The sequence below is a fragment of the Hippopotamus amphibius genome, chromosome 13 (genome assembly GCF_030028045.1).
Source record: "Hippopotamus amphibius kiboko isolate mHipAmp2 chromosome 13, mHipAmp2.hap2, whole genome shotgun sequence".
Lineage (NCBI taxonomy): Eukaryota > Metazoa > Chordata > Mammalia > Artiodactyla > Hippopotamidae > Hippopotamus > Hippopotamus amphibius.
In genome coordinates this window covers 32,494,558-32,520,800 of record NC_080198.1, presented here as the reverse complement: position 1 = coordinate 32,520,800, position 26,243 = coordinate 32,494,558, and the positions used below count along the sequence as shown (strand labels likewise).

Here is a 26,243-nt window from a genome sequence, read left to right as displayed (position 1 = left end):
GAAGTCCAGAGGAAGCAACACACTTTGGATCTTTCTCTGTCTCCCCTCCCCTTTCTCTCACTCCTGGGAAGGAGAGAAGGTAAAAGTTGAAAAACTCAACCAGCTATTCTCCACACCATCCCCCGCCCCACCCCATCCCTTCTCTGTCTTCATTTCTACAGTGGCTTCAAAACATCCCCATTTTATTCAGCCTTCCCCCGCCCCTCCCCCGCCCCCGTCAGATTTCCCTGGCTAGTAATTACAATCATGGGGAGCTCCCTACAGGACTGTCTTCCAGACCTTTCAGACCCTGCACAGGGAAATCCTCAGCTGAAATTGACTCTGTCTCCTGCTCTTTAAAGAAACCAAGAGTGTGAACTAACTAAAAAGTTGACTCAATTTGAATAGACATTTCTCCAAAGAAGATATACAATAAGCACATGAAAAGATGCTCAACATTGGTAGCCATTAGGGAAATGCAAATCAACATCACAATGAGATGCCACTTCCCACTGACTGGGATGAGTATTGCCAAAAGTGGTGGCGAGAATGTACAGAAATTGGAGCCCTTGTGCATTGCTGATGGGGATGTACAATGGTGCAGCCACTGTGAAAAAGTGTGTCAGTTCCTTTAAAAATTGATTGTAAAATTATAATACGATTCAGAAATTTCACTTCTGGGTGGATGTCCAAAAGAACTGAAAGCACAGATTCAAGCACTGTTCATGGCAGTATTATCCACAAAAGCCAAAAGGTAGAAACAACTCAAATGCCCACTGACCACTAAATGGATAAACAGAATGTGGTACATACATGCAACAGAATACTATTCATCCTTAAAAAGGAAGGAAATTCTGACACATACTACAACTGAAGACATATGCTAAGTGAAATAAGACACACAAAAAGACAAATATTATATGATTCCATGCATATGATGTACTTAAAATAGTCAGAATCATAGAGTCAGAAAGTAGAATGGCTGTTGCCAGGGGCGGGCTCGGGGAGGGTGGAAATGAGTTGTTGTTCAATGGGTACAGAGTTTCCGTTAAGAATAAGAAAAACTTCAAGAGATGAATGACAGTGATGGTTGCACATCAATGTGAATGTATTTAATGTCAGAAAGCTGTACACTTAAAAATGGTTAAAATTGTAAACTTTACACCATTTACATTTTACCACGATAAAAAAAAAGTTGACTCAGAGGATAAAAACACAGAATGGTCTTCAGTCAACAGTTCTTTTTTATAAATCAATAATCTGCCAATCTGCCATTTTGAGGCTCCTTGCTAGGCTACAGATGATTCTGGGCTGTAGAGACTCCTTTAGTGGCCAACAGATTAGACAGCCTAGGTTGTGGTAGACTGAACCACTATCATTCATGCCTTTAAAACTTTCTACAGCTTCAAGAAGGAGGCTCTAACTTAAGACAAATGGATCAGTTTTCATTTATGAACAGGACCTGACAGACATCACTAATCAATCACAGTACTGCTTTGTGCTGAGGCCCCTGGGACTTCATAATCTTTCCCAACATTGGGTTCAGGCAGCCACCAATTAATCAGAGCTGTCTGTCAAAATGAAGTCTATTTGCCACAGTCATCTGTTTTTTATCCAAACTAAAATCTTACACATTAAAAACCTGTTACAATGGATTGAGCTGAGCACACCAGGTTACAGATGCAAGGGGACAGGTTTGCCATAATTTCTGCCCATGCCTTTCAACTGCCCTTTAAAACAAGGTGGGACTGAAAGAGATAAAGGTACTTGGTGGGAGAGACAGGAATGCAGAGGAGGAGATAGGGAGAAAAACTGTGATTTGAGCATGGGATTATGGAAGCACAAAGATCAGACCTTTGCCAGTCTGCAGGAACTACATATAGCTTCTTGTTGAAGTTGACACATGAGAATAAGCAGGAGTTAGTTGGGGAAGGCAAGTGGGGGTAGGGGCATTCTAAATATGAAGAACCACAGGAACAAAGGTCAAGGTGAGAGAAACAGCAGAGTAAGTGTGTGTAGGGAGTGGATCTGTTCATTGTTATTAGTAGGCCCTAAAACTGGAGGCAGGTTCTAGCGCAAAGTGAGGCTGAGGGTTAGGCCAGGGCAAACCAATGGAAGGCCTTGGGTGTCCCAATAAAGAGCATAGTTTATTCTGTATGATGGCCAAGATGTTGAATGTATTAGGTAGGGCAGTGGTGAGGAAATGCAGAGAGTGCAAAACAGAATCAGGCTGGAGGCAGAGGGGCCAGACAGGAAGCTGTTGGATAGTGCAAGCAAAAGAAGATCAGAACAGAGGTGGAGGATAGAAGGGATGGAGAGCAGGGTGTGGATTCAAGAAACACCTAGAGGCTAAAATCAGCATGACCTGATGAGCAATTACACTGAAGGCACAGGAAGGACCTGGGTCCTTCCTACATGAGGGACAGGAAGGAACTAAGGGTGACTCTCAGCCACACCCTAACATGATGTTTCCAACTACAGAGAGAATCACTCTACCAGAAAATAGGTAATCTGGAAAAATTTCCCAAGAAGGAAAGATGTAAAGACAAAATGAAGTTTGGAAATATCCTGGTAAAAAGTGCTACAAATTATAATTACATACATATAAATAAAAGGCCAGCAGAGAGGAATGGCTATACGATGCTATTAAAGCCGGTTTCACTGTACACGGTAGTATTTCTACCATGTTTCAATGTTTTGCCTGCAAAATAACAAAGCTATAAAATGTATATCACATCTGTGTCTGGGTATTTTACAACCACACCATGCCTCAGATGAACACTTTCTGTCCTGTAGTATTTCATTAGACAGAGCACTTTTAAACAATTGGAAGAAATTTTGGTAAGTGTGTATTTCAAATTACCCACCCAGAAAAAAGATTTGACTAGGTGGGCACCCATTTACTGTTTAGGTTTATAAATTACTGTTATTCTTATAACTTTTAAAATATTTTCAAGTTGTCTTAAATAGTATACACCATTAAACAAATGTCAAATTATTATGGAAAATGACATAGAATTGCTGGACACTTAAATCACCACAAGTCTTGAATAACTAAATTCAAAAAGGCATGTAGGGTAGAAAAAAATGAAAATGAGCAGTGAAAGGTCCAGAGGCTTAGCAAAATCTGTTCCCTGAGGGTAATTCAAGGACTATAAGCTGTGTCTAAATGCACACCAAGCACCAGGATTCTGGCTTCTACATTCCAACTGCTGTCCTAATGGAACATTTTATAAAAATTGTAAGAGCAAAAGGCCTACAAACAGGAAGTCACACAAGGATTTCATGTAATTTGACAGGGACTGAAATAAATTACTCTCAGAAACAGAGACTCCTGATCTTCCATTTTCACAGTGAAACATAACCTGTGTTCCACTGACTATGGAACTGTTGAGAACAGCTAAGGTTCATGTTTGAATCCTGGTTCTATCACTAGCTAATGACATAACTTGAATAAAGCATCCTCCTTTACTCCCTCACCTTCCATCTCTACAACTGAAAACGAAGAGGCTGAGTAAGATCACCATGGGCCTTTCCAACCAGATCCTCCAGCTAGGCGCCCTTGGTAAGCCCTCTCATATAGCACTAAACCTCTTCTCCACAGCACTTAACAAGCTTATCATTAATTTCCTGTTTAATGCTGGTCTTCATGCCTGGAAGGCAGTTCTATGAGGATGGGGATCTTGTAATCTTGTTGATTTCTATATACCTGATGCTTAATGCAGTACCTAGCACTCAGAAGTTCAAAAATATTTTCAGGGAACTTCCCAACCCCCTTTAATTTTATTTATTTTTTCTGTAATTAGTTACTAGCAATATCAGAGTAAAATCCAGATCCTTTGATACACCCTCAGTTACAAGTTGGATGCCTATCCATCCTTTCTTTGTTGGTAACTTGCCTATCAGAGGCTTTCCCAGCTGCTTTCTCTTCCACCAGGTCCTAAAGGGCCTTGTTCCTAAATTGTTTCCCTGAGCTCCCTGGTTCTTCTAGAAGGAAACAAAAATCCCATTTAGGTTTGTTTCAGATTTTATGTTAATAGCTAGAAAGAGGATGAACTTGGTTTTTTAAAATGGCACATAATAGGGAAGTTAAAAAGGTAAGCATATCCCAAAGTAACTTCTCAGAACTAAGCCTTGTCTCACTCAATTCCTTTCTTTTCTTAAAGATCCATAGTGAATGACCCACCCCAGTGAGTTCACCATCCCTTTGTTCCTGTAGTGAAAAGTCAACCCTCTGGTTTCCTCCCCATTTCCTTGTCCAGTGGCCTTCTTCCTCAGCCAACAGAAGGAGGCTCCCACTCTTAACTTTCTCTCATTTCTTCTATGAACTGGTTGGTGATCTCCCTCCCCAGAGCCTCAGGCCCTGGGGAAATGGCTGTGGATCTGTCAAAGGACTAGCACCAGCCTAGTATAAACAGACATCTCACCCTAAAACTCTCTGTTGGGGGCTGCCTCCTGCTGTGCAGTCTTCAAGGCAAGTCCTCACTTTGCAGAAGGGATTCTCCTAGCAAGGGGTTCTGAGCCAGCCATGCCCCTCCCAGGTACCTCCCCACCCTCCTCAATTTCTCCCAGAATCTTCCTCTTGCTACTAACCCTGAGTGAATTCAAGTTGTGCATATTTTTTTCCTGTTGGCTTTTGGTCTTCCCTACATGGCCACTTTTATTTCATTTCAGTTCCTCCAATGTGGAGGTTTTTAGAGTTTGCTTTCAAATAGAAAAACAAAAAAGTGGACAAAGAATACATAATATGTAGGGCGACACAATTGGGTAAGAAAAAGCATGAAGGAAAGTAAGGCAGTGGTTACCACAGAAGTCAAGAGAGTGGTGATTTTGGGGAGAAGGAAGTAAGTTGGTTTGAGCAGGATCTTGGAAGGCTTCTGGAATAACTTGAAAGTCTGAGGTTCTTTCACAAGTGGTAAATTCAAAGATGTTTGCCTTATAAATTCATTAGCTATACATATGTTTTTAACTGTTTTATGTATTTGTATTATACTAAACAAAAATTTTTTTCTTTTTTTTTAAAGCCCTCATCTGCTTTGACTTTACAACTTAGCTAAGGAATACTGACCAACTAGATCTCTGTAAACAGAAAAATGTACAAATCTCTTCCCATGTTTCTGCAAGTTCTCATCACTGCAATAAATATTTCACAAACTTCCACTTGCTGGTCCCCATTCATGAATCAGAACAGATCAGTTTAAAGACAGAGAGCGTGTCAAAGGAAAGCTAGACCCATGAAAACTTTGAATGATGGACAACTTAAAGAAAAAAAGGCCTGTGTAGTCACTAAAAATATAATACCCATTTCCTTTTATGTCTGTTAGAGCATTGTTAATAATTATTATGTACAGAGAAGAACTTTAAAGCAGATGGAGGCAATAAAGATGCTATTATTATGACATCTATTGTTATTGTGTGCCTGAGACTACTTCATCAAATTTCATCTTTATAACAACTCTAAAAGATAGATATTATTTATCTTAATAATTCCACAGTGTGTGTATTGTTATTCCTCTAACAAGTCAAGCCCATTCTCACCTCTGGAGACCTTTGCAAATGGTTTCCTCTGCTTCCAATGCTCTTCCCGGAACTCAGCATGTCTAGCTCCTGTGCCTCCTTCAGGTCTTAGCTTAAGAGTCATATACTCCTCATTCCACAATTAGCCTTCTTCCCCTTGCTAGTACCCTTTAAAACATATTCCTAACCCATTTAGCACTCAGAAAAGCAACTGTCCAGTTCCTCATTTCTTGCTTACAATTATGGTAAAATCTTCTGAAAGTAACAGACCATCCTGATGACTGAGCCATCCTGGAATTCTTTTCAATAAATCCTCAGCTAGAATAAGACAATCTATCTTGAGATATGCATTCCTTTCGACAAGCGTCCATGAAAAAGCAAGCAATTAATACATGGGGCTGGTCAGCAAAAAGTGCTCTTGTTAATTATCATGAAAAACAAAGAAAACAACGGTGCCTGATCACAAGCACCAACCTTCCGGCTCGGAAAGGAGAAAACCTGCGCTCTATGCAAAGATAAAGCCAAGGAACAGAGTCTTAATTTCGCAGCAATACAGCTGTACATGGGTTTCGTAGGTCAAGTTTTAATTGCAAACTTTAAGTAATAAGAAAGATAGCAAACAAAATCCTTTAGATGTAAGAAGAAAGAATAATCATAGCTGCATGCATTTAGTCCAATGGGGGAGTACACAGCGCATTTCTAAAATTTATTTTATAGCTAAAATTTATGTTTAGCTTGGTTTTGTGGCTGCCTCTGTGGCCTGTATGTGCAGGGCATTATAAATACTCTTCAGGGGTCCTGCCTCCATCCCACGCTCCACAGCATCAATCAAATTAACCAAGTAGCTGTCAAAGTCTTTTCGGAGGGTGCTCTGTGACCCAAACCAACTTCAGGCAAACCTCTTGGCCACAGGAGCCATGCCATTTCCTCCTCAGTCTCCTGGCTCCTGTGGCCTCCAGCCTGGAGATGGTGTCCAGCCTCTCAATTTACGGGAACCCCTTCCCCACCTCCTGTGCGTGGGTACGCAAGGCCATATTTAGCTCAGCCTACCCAGAGTTCACTTCATGGGACCAGGTGAAGCCAAACACCAAGTGAGCACAAGAAAGAAAGGGCTTTCTGTCTCAAGTATCTGTCTGTGTGAAGTCAGTGGCTTTTTAAAGGCTACCACTTTGGTGCCTACGCGTCAAATTCTTTGGGTGTTTAATTTAGAGGTGGAAAATATAGTCATCTATAGCCAGCAAGCAAAATTAAGGAGGCTATGATGTTTCAAGACAAGAAAATAAAACAATCTGGGAATGGATATACATACGTGAATATATATCTTTATACATACATATATACCATATGTGCATGTGTGCTTGAACAATGAGGGTATGGCTTGCTGCCAAACATTAAGAAAAGTTTAAAAAATTTACGATGCTGGGAAAAAGTATACGAAGACATAAATCTTAGATTTTTCTCCTAATCAATGCTAAACTACCAGAACAGACGTACAAATCTTCAAAACAGTATAACCCAAGGAATTGAGAGTTTAACAGAAAATCTAAAATTAACAATGGCTTCCACCAATCCTATCAGAAAATGACGCATTATTTGGTCAATGCTAACTACAACAATGATGATGATGGCAAAAGTAATTGTGCCTGTCATTCCTGAGCACATCCCATGCACAAAGAACTGTGGTAATGTCTTTACACTGAGACGTCACTGATTCACACAAACCTGTGAGGTTGCTGGTCTTCCTAACCCCATTTTAAAGATAACATTGAGGCACAGCAAGAAACCTCAACATCACACAGCTGTAAGGTATCAGAAGAAAGAATGGATTCCAGGTGTATGTATCTCTACATCAAAGAATGAAAAGTTACAACCAATGATATGCAGCCTTCCCATGGGAAAGGACCAAAACCCAGATATAGATAAAGAAAGAAAACTGGGAAGAAATCAGGGAATTTTCTGGATAATTGAGGCCTCCAAAGAGTCAATGTCATCCAAAATGTCGACATAATTTTGGCAACATAAAGTTTTTTGTGTGGTTGTAAATGACTTTGAATCTTATAGTATAGAAGTCATTTGAAAACTTGGAAACCCAATCAGTGTATTATTTATATGCCTAAAAACCAGCTTGCTTCATTTCAAAATAAAATAATGTGGTCTGAAAGAAACAAGACAAGGTTACAAATCATGCCCTAATGTTCCCATTTCCATGCACATCGTCCCTATTCTAAGCAGTTCCCTTGGAGGCTGTTAGCTATTCCAGAGAGGCAGGCTTTTCTCCAAGACATTTTAGGAAACCTGCCTTTGAAACCATCTCCAGAGTCTGGCACATTTTTGTGACAAAACATCAATGCTAGCAGCATAACTTTACAGCCACATGTTTCTTAGAACCAAATCTGGGGAATAAGGCTACTGATCGAAATAGGAAACTCTGGTTTTAGAAAAGAATAAGTTGTGATTACAAAAGAGTAAGGCCTCTTGTGTGGCTTTTAAGGTGGCCAGAGGAGTTCCAGAAAGCTTTTGAGTAACAGCCACCATGCTGAGAAATATACACAAATTCCTCTGGGTGATGGCTGAGCAGAGAAACATTCATTTGAAAATTAGAGTGTCAAAAACTAGACTCTTTAGGATGGTGGTAGTGATGCAGTTACCGTGATTACACAACCTTGACACTCCCTGCACAGTGCCTGGCACACAGCAGGTGCCCACGGCATGGTGGTAAATACTCAATGACGCTAGCCATCTGTCAATTAAACAAAGAACAAACTCTTTGCTAATGAGAAAATTCTTTACTCATACAACAGTTAATGGGTCAAAAACCTAAATATTCACAAAAGTACAGCTCTATTGGAGAACTAAAATACGATGAAAAACCTGCTGTAAGGATCTGCCGCCCATTTTTCCACCTTCTCCAGATGTTTCCAGTCTGAAGACTGTTTCCCTAATGTATTCATACAGGGTGCCTGCCACACAGGCAGTTGCTCTGAGGGCAGGGTGGGAATTATGTTACCTCTGGCCCCCTAATTAAGCTGCTCCTCCCAGCTCTGACGGCCACTCCAAGCAGCTTCCAATGAAGATGATGCCCCAATAAATAAATAAATAAAATTAAAAAAAAAAAAAAAAGATGATGCCCCCTGCAGCTTATATAAGAAAGGAAAAATAACCAGGACAGACCTCTGAAGATGCACATGTTCAAATGTCAACAAGAATGCTTCTTGCAGGAAAATTCTATTCCAACGAACTTCAGGACAAAACCTAAATGGTGCATCCTCTATTTATGGTTAACCTATCTGATTATTCAGCCGTTCATTCACCCACTTATTAATAATTAATACATTACTATGATCTTACTACATATTGGCACTGAAACGATACCGCTGAATAAGACACAGGTCCTCACTCCCAAGGAGGTCACCACTGCATCTCATTCAGAACACACACCCCCTGCTCTCCCCCCAGCCCTCAGCCCCTGCTGCTGAGCAGCCTTAGCACTCTTCTCTTTCCTCCTGGACACAACTCCCCAGTCCTTCTCTACTCTGTGCCAGGCAGCCACTCACAATCCACTGAAATGCCATGGGACCTTTTTTCCATTCTTCTGACTTAAAATAATTCATTTATTCAGTTAGTCAAAAATACGTATTGAATGCCTACCACAGGTCAATACTGTTCTGGAAACGTAGAGAATCCTACATTCTAGTGAGGGAGATGGACGAAGTCCCATGTGGTCATAGGAAAGACAGCTAGGAAACAAGTTCACAAATAACTGTACATTTTTATTTTTAGACTGTGATATGCATGATGAAGAAAGATAAAGTTGGGACATAAAGAATGACAAGAACAATGAATTAAAAAGAGCTTTCAGAGAAAGCCTCTCTGAGGAGATAACATTTGAGCAGAGACCCGCAAGTAGTAAAGGAGTAAGTCACACACGTAATTGAAGAAAGCACGTTCTAGTCAAGGGCCCAGACTTGAGGGCGGGGCAGCCTTGAGACTGATGTGCTGCCGTAGTCAGTGAGGGAGCCAGTGGGAAGAGAGGAGTTCCCAGAGAAAGCCAGGGCCAATTGCACACGGCACCGCAGACTCTGGTAAGGTCTCCAGGGAGCCCTCACAAGTTTAAGCGTTGACCAACAACATGACATCATCCACATCCTCATCAGCATCATCGCGGCACCAGCAAACACTTACTCTGTGCTATGTGCTGTTTTCCAAATGACCACTAGGAGGAGGGTACTGTCATCACCTGAGATCCAGAAACTTAACCCGTCACACATCACACGGCTAGCAAATGGCAACATTGGGAGTCAACCCAGGAGTCCGTGATCTTAACCAGTGTGGTTAAAAACACACCTTAATAAAAGCAAGTACCATTCTGCATGGTAAAGAGATAAAAGTGTCAAACCATTTAGAGGTGAAGGCAACTAGACTGGAAAGACTGTACCAGATGATGGAAAAGTCCCTCCAGGGATGTCATTGACTCTCAGAGGATGCTTGTGGAGAGTGAATGAGTATGCCATTAAATACAAGAGTGGCAAAAAGTAATGAGTGATTTTGGATGTAACTAAATTAACGAAATAAACATCATAAGTAGACATCGTGACGATTTTATCTATACCCCTATAAGTTTATATATTCCAACCTGAAAAATTTTTTTGAAACTTCTCTTTGAGAAACAGTAGGTGGCTTTGTAATCAGGGTGGCTTATATTTGGGTATATATGATGATATTTCCTGACTCATAAGTGTTGGAAGTACTCATCAGAAACAGGGAAGGGGCCCAGCCCTCATCCTGGAAACATTTGCAGGAAAGAGCTGCCTTAGGTGGACAAATTCAGGCTGCTTTTGCTTAGAATGTTCATCTTCTGAACTTGTACTGCTGCCTAGTCTAAACTACAGAAAAATCTCTTTGGGCTGTACTCCCCCATTTCCTAGTACGTCTTACATTATGATTATGTCATCATGGTTAAATCTGTCAGGGTCTCAGAAACCCAAGAGGTTGGTACAGAGCCTGACACAAATGGCTGTGGAATTAATGAATATATGAAAGAAACTTTCATTTCATCAGCATCTAAAATATAGAGACATGACCTAATTTTTATATAATTAAAAAATTTTAAGAATTAAAAACATTATAGAATCTGTTGAAAATGAAAAGAGGATTCTCCCTCCACTTGTAATATATCTCCCAGACACCACAGCCCCTAAAGATGCAATTTTAACCACTAACCTGGTCTCAAATATTGGACTGTGGTGATTCCTGTGAAGTGAAACTTTAACCAGGTGAACGAAGCCACAGTCTTACATGGCCTTAATTCCCCCTTTAGGGTACAAGGGTAAATAATCTTGTAAGATGAGTAAAAGGGTAAAGCCATCATTAAGCCAGGTTAAGAGAGGTGCAGTTCATTCAGAAATTATAGGCCCATTTATGATCAGACTCAGCCATCCAGGAGACATACATTCAAGGTTATATTGTTTAACTGTTAACATGTTCAAATTTGCAGTTTTCTAATTTCTTATAAGGATCCTTTCACAGCCAAAAATAAAAACGAGCCCACTAGTAATGACACAGGGACGCTCTGTGCTTCATTTTCAACCCATATAATTGATTTTGACAGCATAACAGGAACCTAAAGCACTATATTCCACACTGCCAATGAACTGCTTTAGCAGGAAGAGGGCAAAACTGCATCCAAGTGAGAATTAACAATGGATACCTTAAAAATTCAATTTTATATTTTAAGGTTGGAATAATTTTCATATCTCCAATCAAAATATTCCTCATCAAATTTGGGTTTGGGGCATAGCATAATGTGAGCTTATAATCAGAAGTCAATGCAGATCCCAGAGTCAAGGACTGACAGAAGGAAATACTACTATGCCTGTCATAAACATTTTTCAAGTTTACTTCACATCAACTTTTTAAATGAGGTACAATTTTTTAAAGTATATCGAAAGTAGAAGTTTGTTGGCCAATCATTCTAATAGAACTTTTTAATCAGGTAGCAGGTGTAAAGCCATTTTAAGATGCCCAGGTGAATTCTATTTAGCAAAGATAATATAATGCTTAATAAAGCATCATTATAGTTTGTTTAACCTCAAACTGTAATCAAAGAGCTGATGTAAAATTCAGCTATCAGCATTGTAAATTGCCTAGGTCAGCATTTGCCCAAGTTTCCTAAAATAATTCTTTGCAATGCTAACAGATGTTTGGGGGTAGGAGTGGGAAGGAAGACTTCTTTTGTCAAATGATTTGGAGAAATTTTAGATTAAAGAACATTAAACAGTTCTCTTGATCGCAGCACTTCTCAGGGTCTTTAATACGTTAATATTCATGGTGACTGTCCAAGTGAAGGAGGCAGTCCTTATTGTTTTCCAAAGGCATTTGACAAATAGAACGCTTTTTTCTAATAGTATCTTAAAGATCTTCACTTTCATAAATGTGTTTGGGAAATGTGAACCTAGATAATATCAACCAGGTTTTTGTCAAATTAGTCTCTTTCTATTTTCCCACAGCTCACTATGACCCACACAGTTGAGGGGGGAAAATAGCCCCTATTGACATAGTGGCTTATTAAAATAATAGTCTACTTCACAAATAATTACATTTAAGAGCCACATAGCTCCTGCCCTTGAGAAATAAGTCTGTAACCCAAGTAGGTCAATTCTGAGGAGTTCCTGCCTTGTATATCTTGTGTCCAGACTGACTGTCACAGTTCTAATCTTTATCTTATACCAGAAAAGTAATAATTGGTGGATGTATTATTATAACCAACTATTCTAAAGAAAGAAAACAATGTTTTAGTGCACCATACAAAAGTTTTCAAAAAATGGCAGACCTTGTGATTCAGATGGAAAACAGAATGAGTTCTTAGAATAAATTATATTTAAAACCATATATTATATGACAGGGCTGGTACTGAAGGAGACCAGTTTCCCCCATTTTCCTGGATTCCCAACTGGAAGACATCCTTACCACTGACATGAATGCTGTATTTGGGCAGCAGCAGTAGAAACCATGAACTACCCTCGCAGGTGGCATTTTTAATCCATCACACGTATGCATCCTTCAGTTAGTCCCAGGACCTCAGGATTTCAGAGTTGAATGGGCCCTTACCCAATACAAGCCTCCTGTTTTGTAGACAAAACAAGCAGGCTCAAAGAGAAAAATAAATCCCTTGCTCAAAATCACACAGCTAATTAGAGACTGAGCCTAAAACAAAATTCATATCCTCAACTCCCTTGGTACTTTCATCTCTCACCCACTCAGACACTAGAAGCCCCACTGCAGAGCTGTCCTTCATAAGGCCTTCTGGAGCTTTCTGCTCTGGCTCCCCAAGGCTCCAGCTACAGAAACATCATCACTGTTACCTCTTTCAAACCTTGCATCCCAGAACAAGCAACAGCCCAGGAACACACTCTCTAGTTTACCTACAGAAACTGCTGCAAAGACACGTTTAGTCAGAAGAAAAAATCTTGAGATATTCAAGGGTAAAGAATTATCATACTGATTGTTAAATGCCCAGCAGGTAGCACAGCACCTGGCACACAAAAGTCCTCAACAAACATCAGTGGGGCTGCTTGCCAAACTGAGGCAACATGAAGACAGAGCTTTAGATGCTTTAAAGAAGCATTTAAGGCTATCCCATTAATTAAAAGAAGTTTAACCAGTACCCTATAAAATCCATGTGAAGCCTCCTTACCCAAGATATGTCATCTAACTTTTCTACGTGTTTTTGGATTAGCCTGATCATTATTTTCACTGTTGCTATAGTTACTGTAGTTGAGACCCGAGAAAAATGCCAGCTCTTTCTCTTGCTTAACATCATCAAGTCACAATCATCTAATCTGTAAAAACAGCTTCAAAGATGGTAGTAACATGATTTGTTTGTTGGGAAGCTTAAACAAGTCAATGTGTATAGAGGGCAACTTGGCCAACTAGGATTGGTTTTTAACAGCTGCTTGTATTGAAAAATTTATGAAGCTAGGTGGGCAAGAGAGTCCTGAGATTAGATGTGCATGTCTGTTGTGGGTGGCAAAGGGAAGAGTGCAACATACCTACTGGATACTTGCTGTAGATGCAGTGGTGTGCTGCCCAGATTCATCTTCAGGACTAAGGCACTCATTCCCCAGCTTCCAGGGATGTGCCCTCCCTGAGAGCTGCCTTGCCCTCCCCAAGGGTTGTCTGCATTCATTGATTGTTAATGAGGGGTTACAAAGGTGCAGCCCTCTCATCTCAACTGGGCTCAATTCTGTCCAAAAGGCCACCCCAACTCCAGAGCAACTGATAGGAACTGCTGAGGCCTTTGGCTGCAACTACATTGTTTCTTCCCGTGCTCAACCCTGCTTCCCTCCCTTCCTGAGAGCACTCCCAACCAACCTCCCACATAATAATCTCAGACTCTAAATTTCCCAAGGAACTCAACCAAAGACATTATCCTTGGCCTAGTTCATCGCTCAATAAAAAGTAGCAACTCTCGTTGTTATTGTTGAACTCTCTAAGCAAACCACACTTGTTTTCCATGACAAAAGACTTCCTGAGTCTCTTCATGGGTGACCAATCTCTAAGAATGAGAAAAAGTGGCAAAGATAGAAAAACTTAAACCAGTTTTTATTTATCATCTGAAGAGTCCTAAGCTTCATACAGTTCTCATAGCAATTCTCTTCACTGCTGATTTGCCACTTCTTTAATTTTAAAAACATCAGAGAACAGGAGATGATAGAATACCTTGTTTATAAAATATGCATAAAGCTTAGTTTATTGTGAGGGGTAATTTTATGTCATCTTAGACAGTCAATCTAAAATCCAGCACTGACGGAGCACAGGCCTGATCTTTGGACCTTCGGGTTAATGATTCAAATCCTACTAAGGCAGATGTATCTTATGGAACCAGAGGGCTGCACAAACAGCACTGGACAAGAATGCAGAAGGCCTGAGATCTGGTCTCCCTTTGGCCAATAACTCCTTCTGGGATCCTGGGCAGGTCATTTGTCTTTTGCTGGGCCCTACTTCCCTCATCAGCAAAACAAGGGGCTTGTATTAAACAAAGTCTACGGTCCTTTCTAGTAAGAAAAACTTATGATTGCTTAACCTTGCAGGGTTTTTTACAGGCAACATATGTAAAGTGTAGAGGGAAGTGTAATAGCAGAGAAGAAATTAAAAGTGTCATAAATCCAAATTACCAACTTCCCAAACACGTATTACAAGAGTGACTATTAAGTGAATAGGAACAAGATTTTAGAGTTGTATTTTCTTTTTTGCAAGATTTCCATCTAAATCACTGCCCATGTCATTGATTGTCATTTCCATAATCTGGAGTGTTTGAATATACAGCTTAGCAATACTTTGGATAAGCCATAAGTCAAAGTTAACTTTTTTTTTTAAATTAACCATGCCCAGGTCTCCACCTTGGCCAGCAATGTGCTGAAATACCAGCATCTATTAGAAAGAGGTTATTGATGTCAGTGTGACATGCACTGTGATTTGCAGGTGCCCCCATGACTAACCTCTGGTAGCCATATCTCAGGGCAAACCTACCATAACTACCCTGGCCAGGAAGAGCTGGTTTAACTGGACTGGCTCTTTTGATGCATGTTGAACACAACTGCCCCCTAGGGATTACTGAATCCCAGAATCCCATGTGAGTTATTATGTAAATTCTACCTTTGAAAAAATAATGTGTGCTACCAGAACTTTTTTTCCTTCTTTCAGTCCCCTTGCCTTCAAGTGTAGATTCTTCAGTAATGCCTTCATTGTGTACTTTGAAAATTATGCTGCACATGGTATAGATTCAAGCAGAACAGAAGAAAAACATACAGATGCTCCCAAGTACACACCTTAAAGTTCTCATTACTCAGTGGCTTTTAAAGCATGATTTCTGGTTCACAAACTTTCACCAGGGAAAGAAAGATAAAAGCACTCTGAGAAGCACACAGGGCTCTAGCTGAGCTGCATTACTGTTATTATTGGCTAAATTGGTCATCAGCAGTGATTTTAATAAACATACAAAAATGATGTCTCCAGTTTACAGCCCAAACCTCACCTCAAAATAAACCCAGAGGTCAAAGTTAAAGGTAAACAGAGGAAAAGCAGACTCTACAAAGCAAGCCCCCCTCTCTTGCTAGAGCAGAAGCACATCCTTCCCTTTAGCACATCTATGTCTGCTTCTAATTCGCACTGGAGATCATAGAAGGATGCATGTTGCCTTCCCCTTATCAATTTGTATTTCAGGGACCAAAAGGCACAAAAATGGGATATTTTTTAAATAGTCTAATCCTAAGTAACCTCCATTGAAATGAATAAGATTATCCTATCATTCTAGCAAGATTCGTTTTTCCAGCATCATCCCCTCAAGCTTTGTTATTCCAGATCATTCAAGACTCTACCCCCATAATAACAGTGATTTCATTTGACAAATATGTTACATTTTGTTCTGCAGGATCTTCTATCTTTGACAAACAAACATTCACTTTGCTGAGGACTGCGGAAGAGGCACTAATGGAGTGAAACCTGAAAACCCTGCAGCAAAGAATAATGAACCCCACTCTGTTTCCAGGGAGTAATTTAGTAGGTAGATTAGGCAACACTTGATTAAGGGTAAACCTTTCTTTTCCATAGAAATATATTGTGTTTGTACAGAGGGGCTATATGAAGTGGAGGATTAGGTCACAAATCCTCAGGAAAAAGCAGAAGACATTTCTCAGAAGAAATATGCAAGTTACTGCACTTTTGGAAAAACAAGTAATACTTTATTGGGAGGAAAGAAGAAAAACTCTGCATACAACAGTTTTATTTACATGATTTCACTTGGCTTCTTGGAACATTTGTAACAAATGGTTAGCTCCTAAATACATTGCACAGGATGCCTTGTCACCCCTGACAGTCTATGAGTTACTAAAAGAGTAACGACTTGGACTCAAGGCTACTAGAAACTGATTGTCAAATAAGATTTTCTGAGAATGCCTACAGGGACCTGCTGCAACAAAAGTCATTTTTTGACTCGTGGGGGATTATAGTGTGAAAGAAAAACTAATGTCAAAATAAATCCCCAAGAAAAGAAAGCACTTCTGTACTAACCCTCAGTCCCCCTTGCCAATGTTCTGTGTCCTCCGCAGACTTGCAAATACTTGAGTATTTCTCATCGTCTGAAACCATGAACAGAGTCTGGAAATGTTGGATGAAGCTCAGTCCACATTTCAACAATGCGATGGAATTTATCCATAACTTAATGGAACTTCCCAATCTCTACCCATTAAGGTAGAAATATCACAAGACAAAAGAAATAAAACACCTTGTAGTATTAAAAAAATCATATTAAGTTCTAATGAAAATTTGAACAAATGTGGATTTTTCTTTTAAACCTACGTTAGGATGACTTTTCTCATCTTTCCATATGTTGAACAAGATGGCTGAAATGGAGCCTTCCTAAATCACTCTACACTGTGTCTACGAAACAGCCATGAAAAACTAGAAACTAAATAATCATATTTTGACAATGATGAATCTGTTAACTCTGCTGGTCAGGTTTCTTCTAATGGCAGTATTTAGAAGTGTACCATAACACATGAACATAGATCACAGTTAGAGTAACAATTTTAAGCTTAGGGAATTGAACTTAACTCAGTGACTTAGAGAGATGAAGGTACAGATATGAGACTTAAAAACTGCTGCTTAAAACATACGTGTCCCTCTAAGAAGAAAAAACTTAGCAAAGCTTGGGAACTTCATAATGAACTATATGTTTTGCTGAAAGCTACACATTTTTGAGGTTTATGTTGTTTGTTACACTTCCTCTGTTAGCTGATTCCAACTCTAACTGGAGGAGCAAAGTAAAGGAAGTCCTATTGGAAAAAAAGATATGGATGTACAGAGTTGCACAAATTGAAAATGAAAATTATCTATGTTTTTTTAAATTTTTTAGATCTTTACTAAAAGGACAAGAATAAATGGGAACATTCATTTGCTTTTTAAACTGATCACACTTGGGTTTAACCACTGGCAGAAAAGAAACTTTACAGTTCCCTGGGAACCTATAATTTGGAAACGGAAGCATACAAGAACAGACTAGTTTTCAGGCAATAAATTGAAGAGAATTCTGCAGACATACAACAGAAAAGGAGCATAAAATATTGGCGTGTGTATTTCTTAGAATGTTAGTTCATTAACTCGATAAGCTGCACAGGGTAAAATGCAGCCAAAATCTACAAAGATGTCCACTGGGATTTCAAATTGGCATATTTACTCAGCAAGAAATAGCTAGAAGTTGGGGGGGAAATGCATCCTATTCTGGTAATGACGATTTAGTGTGAATCTCCGGCAAAACACCTTGTTGAAAAATGTCCATGTGGGCTCTAGTGGGACACACAGAAGCCCAAAGCCCAAAGGCCAGACATAAATATTATGCTGCATAATCTGTGTCCTGGGGAACAGTTCTAGAGAATTATACAAGAAAATCACGATCTTTCACATCTTACTTTCATACACAATTCAACATAAGTTTGAAAAATGTTTTAATTTTTCCTCCTTATTGCCCAAAATGTTTCTTTAATGCTTTATTGGAAACTTTCATTTACTGGTGTGTGCTGTATATCTGTGTTACTCATCAGTATAAAATAGTTGCAAAGGATTTGTTGAGTAATACTCCCAAAAGTCACTGTCTTCTGTGTTTAAAAGCTCATTATCAGTCTCTGTGGGAGAAAGCTGTAATAACTGAACCCCACATAGATCAGGTACTATGCTAGGCTCTTTCATAAACCTCATCTTATTTAACCCACCCAGGGAGGTAGAGAGTATAATCCCCACTTACAGATGAAAAAAGTGAGGGGCAGAAAGACTCTGCCTTCCTCAAGGTCCTGAGCTAAAAATAATATGGGCCACTATTTGAACTCTGGACAGTTCAACTCCCTGGCTCTTTATCTTTCCCTTCTGCTCTCCTTGCCAATTCTCAAAAAAATTTTTTTAGAAGTTCAATTAGGAACACTCTCTATTCCTATAGATTTGTGGGTATGTCCTCTGAGGAACAATAATTCAAAGTAGTCAAGGTATTTTCCGACAAAAAAAAAAAAGAACTCGCACAAATATGCTACACTGCCATCGCTCCTCAAGCGGGGCTAGCTAGGGTGCATTCTTAGTCTCTTTATTTACACTACATGAAACCAGTAGGATCAGAGCATAAGGCTGTGCAATACAGACTGCAAACCAATGGTCAATTCACCAGCACATGTATTTCACTGGACCCAAAGAGTGCTTTAAAAAAAATGGAACCAACTTTCTAAAATCCATGGATTTCACATAAAAATTCACATTTTATGGCAATCAGAAGGTCCCTCAACGCTAGGCCCACCTTTGTAGCAACATCCAGCCAAAGCTTAGTGGTCCCAACTCCTTTGGATGAAGCATGGGCTCTTGAGTTCCTTACAGTCCCCACCATGCACAAGTACATCCATAGACTAAGGCCACCGAAGCTGTAATTTTTCATTATTTTTATGTTATTGTTTTTCTTATAATAGAGAAATATTTCTCCAAACCTTATCTCTTTTAACAGATTTAATGACTGGTCTCAATTCTTCACCCTTCCTTGTATCTACTTCTTTAAAATGTTCTCCTCATGAACAGAGTGTAGTTCCCCAGTGAATGACAATTAGCTTACTCATGTGCCTTGATGTGGGGTAAAAAAATCACAATGTTAGTTTAAGACTAGGCCTTATGAGGCCTAGCATGTCTTTCCTTACTGTCTTGTGCCTCTGCTGTCACAAAAAGAGCTTCCCTTGGGTTGCTGATGCCCCTCAGCCTGAGTCTCAGAATAAACACATGTGGAACAGAGCTGCCCCAGCCGCCCACAAATCTGAGTGAGCAGCAGATGTGGAGCAGCTTGAGCTACTGTGTCCACCTAAAAATCTGTGAGGATAACTATTAATGCTTCAAAGTCACTGAGTTTGGGGGTGATTTGCTACACGGCATTATTATGGCAATTGCTAACTGATACATCTCTACCAAAAAAAAACAAGCTGAAAGAACCAGACATCATAAATTTTCTTAACTGCCAACCTGCTTCTTATTTATGTAAACAGCCTATACCCTGAAGGCATTTGAGTTTGCAATTCCTGCCATAAAACTATAAACTTAGGAACTAAAGAAGGGTGAGTTTGTAAAATGTTTCTTAGCATGATTGTGTTTCTAGGTTTGAGTGAAAAGGCCCAGTTTTTGCCTGTATCCTGGTTTGGAGAATAAATAACATGGTCACTCTATCTACATTCAAATTTGTCTCCAATTTTCATGCCAGCTGGATGAATCTCTTTGATTTCTCCTTGGAGCCTGATCCAACAGCTATTACTGTTGCAGGCAGTGCTTTACCTGAAATTTTTCTGGATACAATAGCTATTTGGTTGGTTGAAATCATGAAGTCAGGGTGTCCAACCATTACAAAATGCTGGTGTAGAATAAATCACATTTAGTAAGTGCCAATCCCACAGCTACCTACCAACCAATCAACCAACCAACCAAACCAGATCCTGGTTGATTGATACTTAAAGGGATTAACAGGCTAACTTATAAACAGAAAGTACCTAAAACAACAGCAATACTAAAAAACCAAGTGCCCCCAGAAAGGAAAGTTCTGTCTTCAGAAGGCATCTGAATACATCTACTTAACAATCCAGGAAAGTGGGAGTTTCACTCTCTATTAACCTTAACCAGAGACACTTTCATCAAAATTAATCGTGATTACTTTTTATTGCATTTCCAATACTATCCTTTATTTGGGGTGGTCAGGAATGCAACTAAGCAATTCCAGACCATGCTATCTTTTATGAACATGCCTATGAGGTAGTTATCAAGGACCCTCATGAAAATACTGCTTTACAAAAGTTCATGGGCCAAAACAAGACATCAACTTCCATAACTAGATGTGCCCTTAGAAAAGAAAAAATTACTATATATAGAAAAAACAAAAACTTTGATGCTTGGTGCATATCAGAGTAGAACTATATAAATACCCACGCATATAATAGACACCCTAAAAAATGTTTCTTTTATCTTTTCCTTGTTACTATAACAACAGTTCACCATTAACACTTATTTTGAGCATTGCTTATGACAAGTACAGTTTTAAATTCTTTATATGCATTGACTCTTTAATCCTCACAATAACTCTGGAGTAGATGCAATTATTATTCTCATTTTACAGATGAGGAAATTGAGGCTTAGGGAAGTCAAGTAACCTGCTCAAGGACACTCAGCTAGTAAATTCAGAAACTTGAATCCTATGCATTCTAGCTCCAGAGCCAGCTAAGAAAGATAACAACAACACTGAACCTCACTGCAACCATAACCAATTGATCTATTATATTTTGTGCTCTGACTGTACCTTGCTCTCTACAGCCTCTGTACTGTCTCTGATAGTTCTGCTACCTGGTGAGCCTTCCCTACTGCTCTATCCCTTCCATGTCAAACTTATTCAGCTCCAATCCAACCTGTTCCATGACGTCTCTCTGCCACTCCACAGTTTTCTTACCTTCCTCTCTTAATTCTCCAGAACTCTCACCATTTGAAGATAGCCAGACCTGTATTTGAGTCCCACTACTGCCACTTACTAGCTAAATAATTTGGGGCAAGTTATTTAACCTCTAAGGGCCTACTTCTTCTCATATATCAAATGATAGTTAATCTACTCCATATTATGGTTACAGAGGATCTCTGTGATTTTACCTGCCCAGCACCCATTCTGAACAGAACTCCTCTTTTTCTTGTGGGAGATCACCTGTCCTCAATCTCAGCCCAGCAGATTTGGGTGAGATTAACCCTCTCTCCCTAGGTTCCAGGTAATCATATAACTTGATCCTGGCCCAGCCAATTTATTTATTCTATCGGCCTTTGAAGTTTTGCTAGAACTACTCAGAAAGAACTTTTCTTCTCCCCCTGGGGTGACTGCACTTACAGAATGTAGGCTGGCTGCTAGTGGCGATAGTTAGCATCACTGTGGATAGCCTTCCTGAGAATCAAGGCAACAAAAAGCAAAGGACGCCTATGAGTAGAATGAAGACAGATTCCTGATGCCAAAGCTTGAATATCTGCATGTAGTCAGATCTGAAGTCTACTCCTGGCCTTTTCGGTTTATTGATCCAAAAGATTCCATTTTTTTTTTTTTTGCTTAGTTCAGGTTGTCGTGTTCCTGTCACTTATTTGGAAATAAAAGTCCCAACTGATCCAGTTGACATAAGAATTAAATAGCTGCTATAAAGTACATAGCACAGTGCACAGCATACTGAAAATTCAATAAACGGTATCCACTACTGTTATTGTTCCTCTACATTAGTCTCTTGAAGACAGGAAGACCTGAAGTCAGATCTACCTCCACCCCTTACTAGGTTGCCACTTCATAAGTTTTCTGAGACTCTAGTATTGCCATATATAAAATCACCAACATTATTGTGAGGAATAAATAAGAATACATGTCTGACAAGGCAATAAAATTCTGCAAATTTTAGTTATTATCTCAGTTTGTAGGCTCTAATATAATATCTCATATGATTCATGGGAGAACTAACACCCAAAACCTTGGGACTAATTTGGCAAAAACATCGAGGAAGCTATGGATTCAAATAAACAATCAGTCCATTCGAAGATGATCCCAGGAGTGAACAAAGGACCTGATGCTACTATCATGCTATCCACATCAGTCACTGATGTAAAGGGACTTAACTAACAGCACTAAGGCACCTCCAGGACACAGAAAAAAGAAACTAATGTTGACTAAGTAATCACCTTGTGCCATGTTCTGGGCAAGACATTTCCTTGTATTTCCTGATCTAGAATAATTATTTATTTCTCTCTTGGTCAATTAAAAAAAAGAATTATGAGTACATACTGAAATTATCTAACTTCTTCTATCTCCAAGGAGGAGACCTAATATATAACTAGGGAAAGACACTAATTAATAAGCAGAATTTAACATGAACTCCAGCCAACTTGAACTGCTCTGTTTAAAGGCACACTGGAATAAATAAAGGAACTTCAAAGCAAATACCCTCTTTTAGCTCGAATGTTTTATTAAGCACATAGGAAAAGCTCTTTTGCCAAAAATAGGGATGGTTAATGAGGAAAAATTGGTGTTTTCAGTGGGTTGGTCGGTTTCTGAGATAGGGCCATCCATTCAGAGATAACTATATTCCACAGAAAAGACAGAATAATGACCAGAGCCTTGGAGTTTTGAACAAAACAAAACCAGTTCTGTAAACTGTCTGAAATCAGTTTCATGCATCCTCTTCCAAATATTTTCTGTGATAATACCCATACATTTCCCTTCTGACACCAAAACAAGTTCAATATAATTCTAATAGGAAGACATTTCTGTTTTAAGCTTCTTGCCAACTCTATAACCGCAGCCCTTACCTTTTAAGGTGAGGTACGGGAACTAAGAGACTGTGTGCAGCATTAACAGGCTCCGCCATCAGCAGCCTTTCTTGGGCACTGTTTGGAAAATGATGCTCCGCACTCAGAAAGACCTGTGGGTTCCCTGGGAGCACACTGTTAGTGCTGGACTCAGAGCAAAGGCAAGTCCACTGTCTCCATGCATATTTTCCCACAGCAAGGAGCACATTTTGGAGGGAGTCAACCTCCAATTATTTAAGGGTTGAGAGGAGAAGCCTGGGCTTACCTGCAAGTGCTGAGAGTTGTCAGCCATGCTATCCTCTCGCCTGCGGACTTCTTCCAGTAACTGGGCATTCTTCTTTTTTTCCAACTGTTGATTGTGCTTGAGGTTGGCTACCTTCTTATTCTGATCCTTCATATGCCTGAGAAAAGTCAGCACAGTTTGGTTAAATTCAAACACTGGAAGATAATATGTTATCATAATAGAAGTAGGAGTACTAAGTATAGAATATTTTGCTATGGGTTCAGAAAAATTTAGGACCTCAAAATATTCCATTCATTCAACCACAAGTATGTCTTGAGCACCCACTTAATGCTAGGTGCCAGAATGGCAGCGAGGCTGCAGTGGTGAATGACACAAGTATCGTCTTCATCCTCCTCATGGAGCTTGGAGTCCAGTGGGGGAGACATACAAGTGCCAAGGAGACAAAACTTAGGTTTCCTAATGTTGAAGGAAATAAACAGGATGCTGTGAGAGATGATGATGTGCATTATGTGTGGACAGGCAGTGGGGTGAGTGGGGTGGGGGAATGAATGCAGTCACTGTGGCCAGGGAAACCTCCCTAAGGAGACGAGCCTATGGGTAAGACTTGGAGGATCCAGCCAAGGAGACACCAGTGGAGGAGCTCCTCAGGCAGAGAGAACAGCAGGTGTAATTCCCAAGGCAGAAAAGAACATAGTTACTTCTACAAACTGGAGGGCTGCAGTGAGGGTAGCCCACACTAGGTAGGGGGAGTGGGAAGGTGTGGGGTTGGGGGAGAAGTGAGGTAGGAAGTGGGATGGCAAAGGTAGGTGGGACTCAGGGCACAGAGGGCCCTGTGGTCTGTGATGGGGCATTTGCTTTCTTCTAAGTGGTTGCTTTTCTAATTACTATTATTCTTTTGGATCATGTTCCTATTTTGAGATCATAATCTATTACTTTGATTTTAAAATAATAATTACAAGGCTCCAATGAAATACACTGTCATCACTTAGCTCAAACAGAATAACAATTTGGCTAATCATCGTGTTAAATAAAGCCCGGGTGCTTGGAATAAAAGTTCTTAATGAATCTATAGGATGTCAAAGTGCAAAACCATAAAGTGATCAAGTGAGTAAAAGACTAAGGCTAGAGGACAGGTTAAAAAAAGGTGTGTGTGTGTTGGAGGGAGTTACAGACTTAATGTGGACTATTTCGCCAATAGTGTTTAGCAAAACATTCCACAGATTTAGGCAACCATGTCGACAGCAGCCACTATAAATCTACTCCAACACATGAGGAGGCAGGAGGCCAGTACAGAGAGCTCAGAAGCAGTGGTTCCTCAAGAGGAGAGCCACAGAGCAGAATCACTTGGGGTCCTTGCTAATCCCTTTGCCCTCTCTCCCCAGCATTGCTGAGTCAGCAACTGTTACTGAGCCCTGACTCCCGAAAGAAGCATCTTGAGAATCACTGCTCTTGCAAAGTTACGAATGAGATGAGAACTAGATGATAGATAAATAGCAAACATGTCCAGATCAAACAATTAATAACCAGGTGGAAGAAACCCTTATTTCAACAAGAAACCCTTATTTCTAGTCCTCATAAAATTATATATGCCCACACTCCCTCCCACTCCAAGAAAATGAAGCTCAAGAGAATTGTTTATTAAGCTGAAAAATCTATTAGAAGTCTTGCTAATAAAAATATTCTGAACACTTTGGCTCCTTATAAATATTTAGAGAACAAACTGAAGCAGTGATTTAAATACTCCTGGTAACACTTATTAAGGGGATAAAAGGTGAGACAGAATAACCATCTTCTTAGTCATTATTTGGATTGGATAATTACTGTCTGATATTTCTCATTTTTACTGGATATAGTAATACACACATATGAAACTATGAACCAAGTCACACACTAATCTACTTTTAGGAGATTGCCTTTTGGTTACTATAAAGATGTTAAGAATGATGTCTTGCTTCCTAATTGAACAAGGGTATGGTAGTTCCAAACCTCATGCTAACCCAGGGCAAGCACATTTTCTACTTGCTTAGGAAATAAGATCAGTGCTCAGTAACAGAATGCTATATAGAAGTCAGAAATATTAGTAAGACTGTTTAATTAGAGAATGTCTTTATAAAGAAATACTTATTACTTTAAAATACACACTTATGGGGCTTCCTAGGTGGTGCAGTGGTTAAGAATCCGCCTGCCAATGCAGGGGACTCAGGTTCAATCCCTGCTCCAGGAAGATCCCACATGCCATGGAGCAACAAAGCCCATGCGCCACAACTATTGAGCCTGCGCTGTAGAGCCTGTGAGCCACAACTATTGAGCCCATGTGCTGCAACTACTGAAGCCCACGCACCTAGAGCCCGTGCTCCACAACAAGGGAAGCCACGGCAATGAGGAGCCTGCGCACCACAACGAAGAGTAGTCCCCATTTACTGCAACTAAAGAAAGCCCACACACGGCAACTAAAGAAAGCCCAAGCTCAGCAAAAAAGACCCAACACAGCCAATAAAATAAATAAATAAATTTATTAAAAATAATTAAAAAAACAAAATACACACTTATACAGAACTAATTGCTAAATATTTCCCCTACAAGTACCAGTGATAAATGAAATAGGTTATTATTACAAACATCATTTGTACTGTTAAAAAAACTCCCACATATTTCTTGGAGCAGTTTGAACATATTAGACCTTGCCTCCTGGGATACTGCAGTGTTTTTTCAATCCATAAAGGAAAAAACAAACTCAAAATCCATGCATCCCTGAAAGCTTTCCTGAATTAAGAATGAGTAGCTAAGAAAAATGAGAAACTGAAGTTCGGACTCCGTGATGGAGGCTGCTGATGAGCATTCTCCAACCGTTCCTTCAAATACCGTCTTATTTAGGACAACAGTGATTAGAAAAGTTGGGTTTTGAATGGCACTGCTTAGGATTTGAGCCAATTAGATCAGTGCCGAGTAAGGTGATAAAAATGATCACCTTGTCTCTGTACACGTGAACATCAACAGATACATACACAGTGTGCAAAACTCCTTTTCAGGAGTGTTATGGTTTTCAAATGTATTTCTATCAGTGGAAGTCTTTCTTCTAGTAAAAGCTTACTTGAAAGTTAAAAAGGGAAGGAAAACTTGCTCT

The 26,243-nt window shown here is 39.7% G+C and overlaps 1 protein-coding gene across 1 annotated transcript in view; it reads right to left on the bottom strand.

The window, feature by feature from the left end:
* ERC2 (ELKS/RAB6-interacting/CAST family member 2) overlaps positions 1-26,243 on the bottom strand; it is a 913,064-nt gene that overhangs the window by 404,778 nt on the left and 482,043 nt on the right. The window contains exon 13 of the mRNA XM_057705261.1: positions 23,141-23,276. Within this exon, the coding sequence (XP_057561244.1) occupies positions 23,141-23,276 (136 nt within the window). The remainder of the gene's footprint in view (positions 1-23,140; positions 23,277-26,243) is intronic.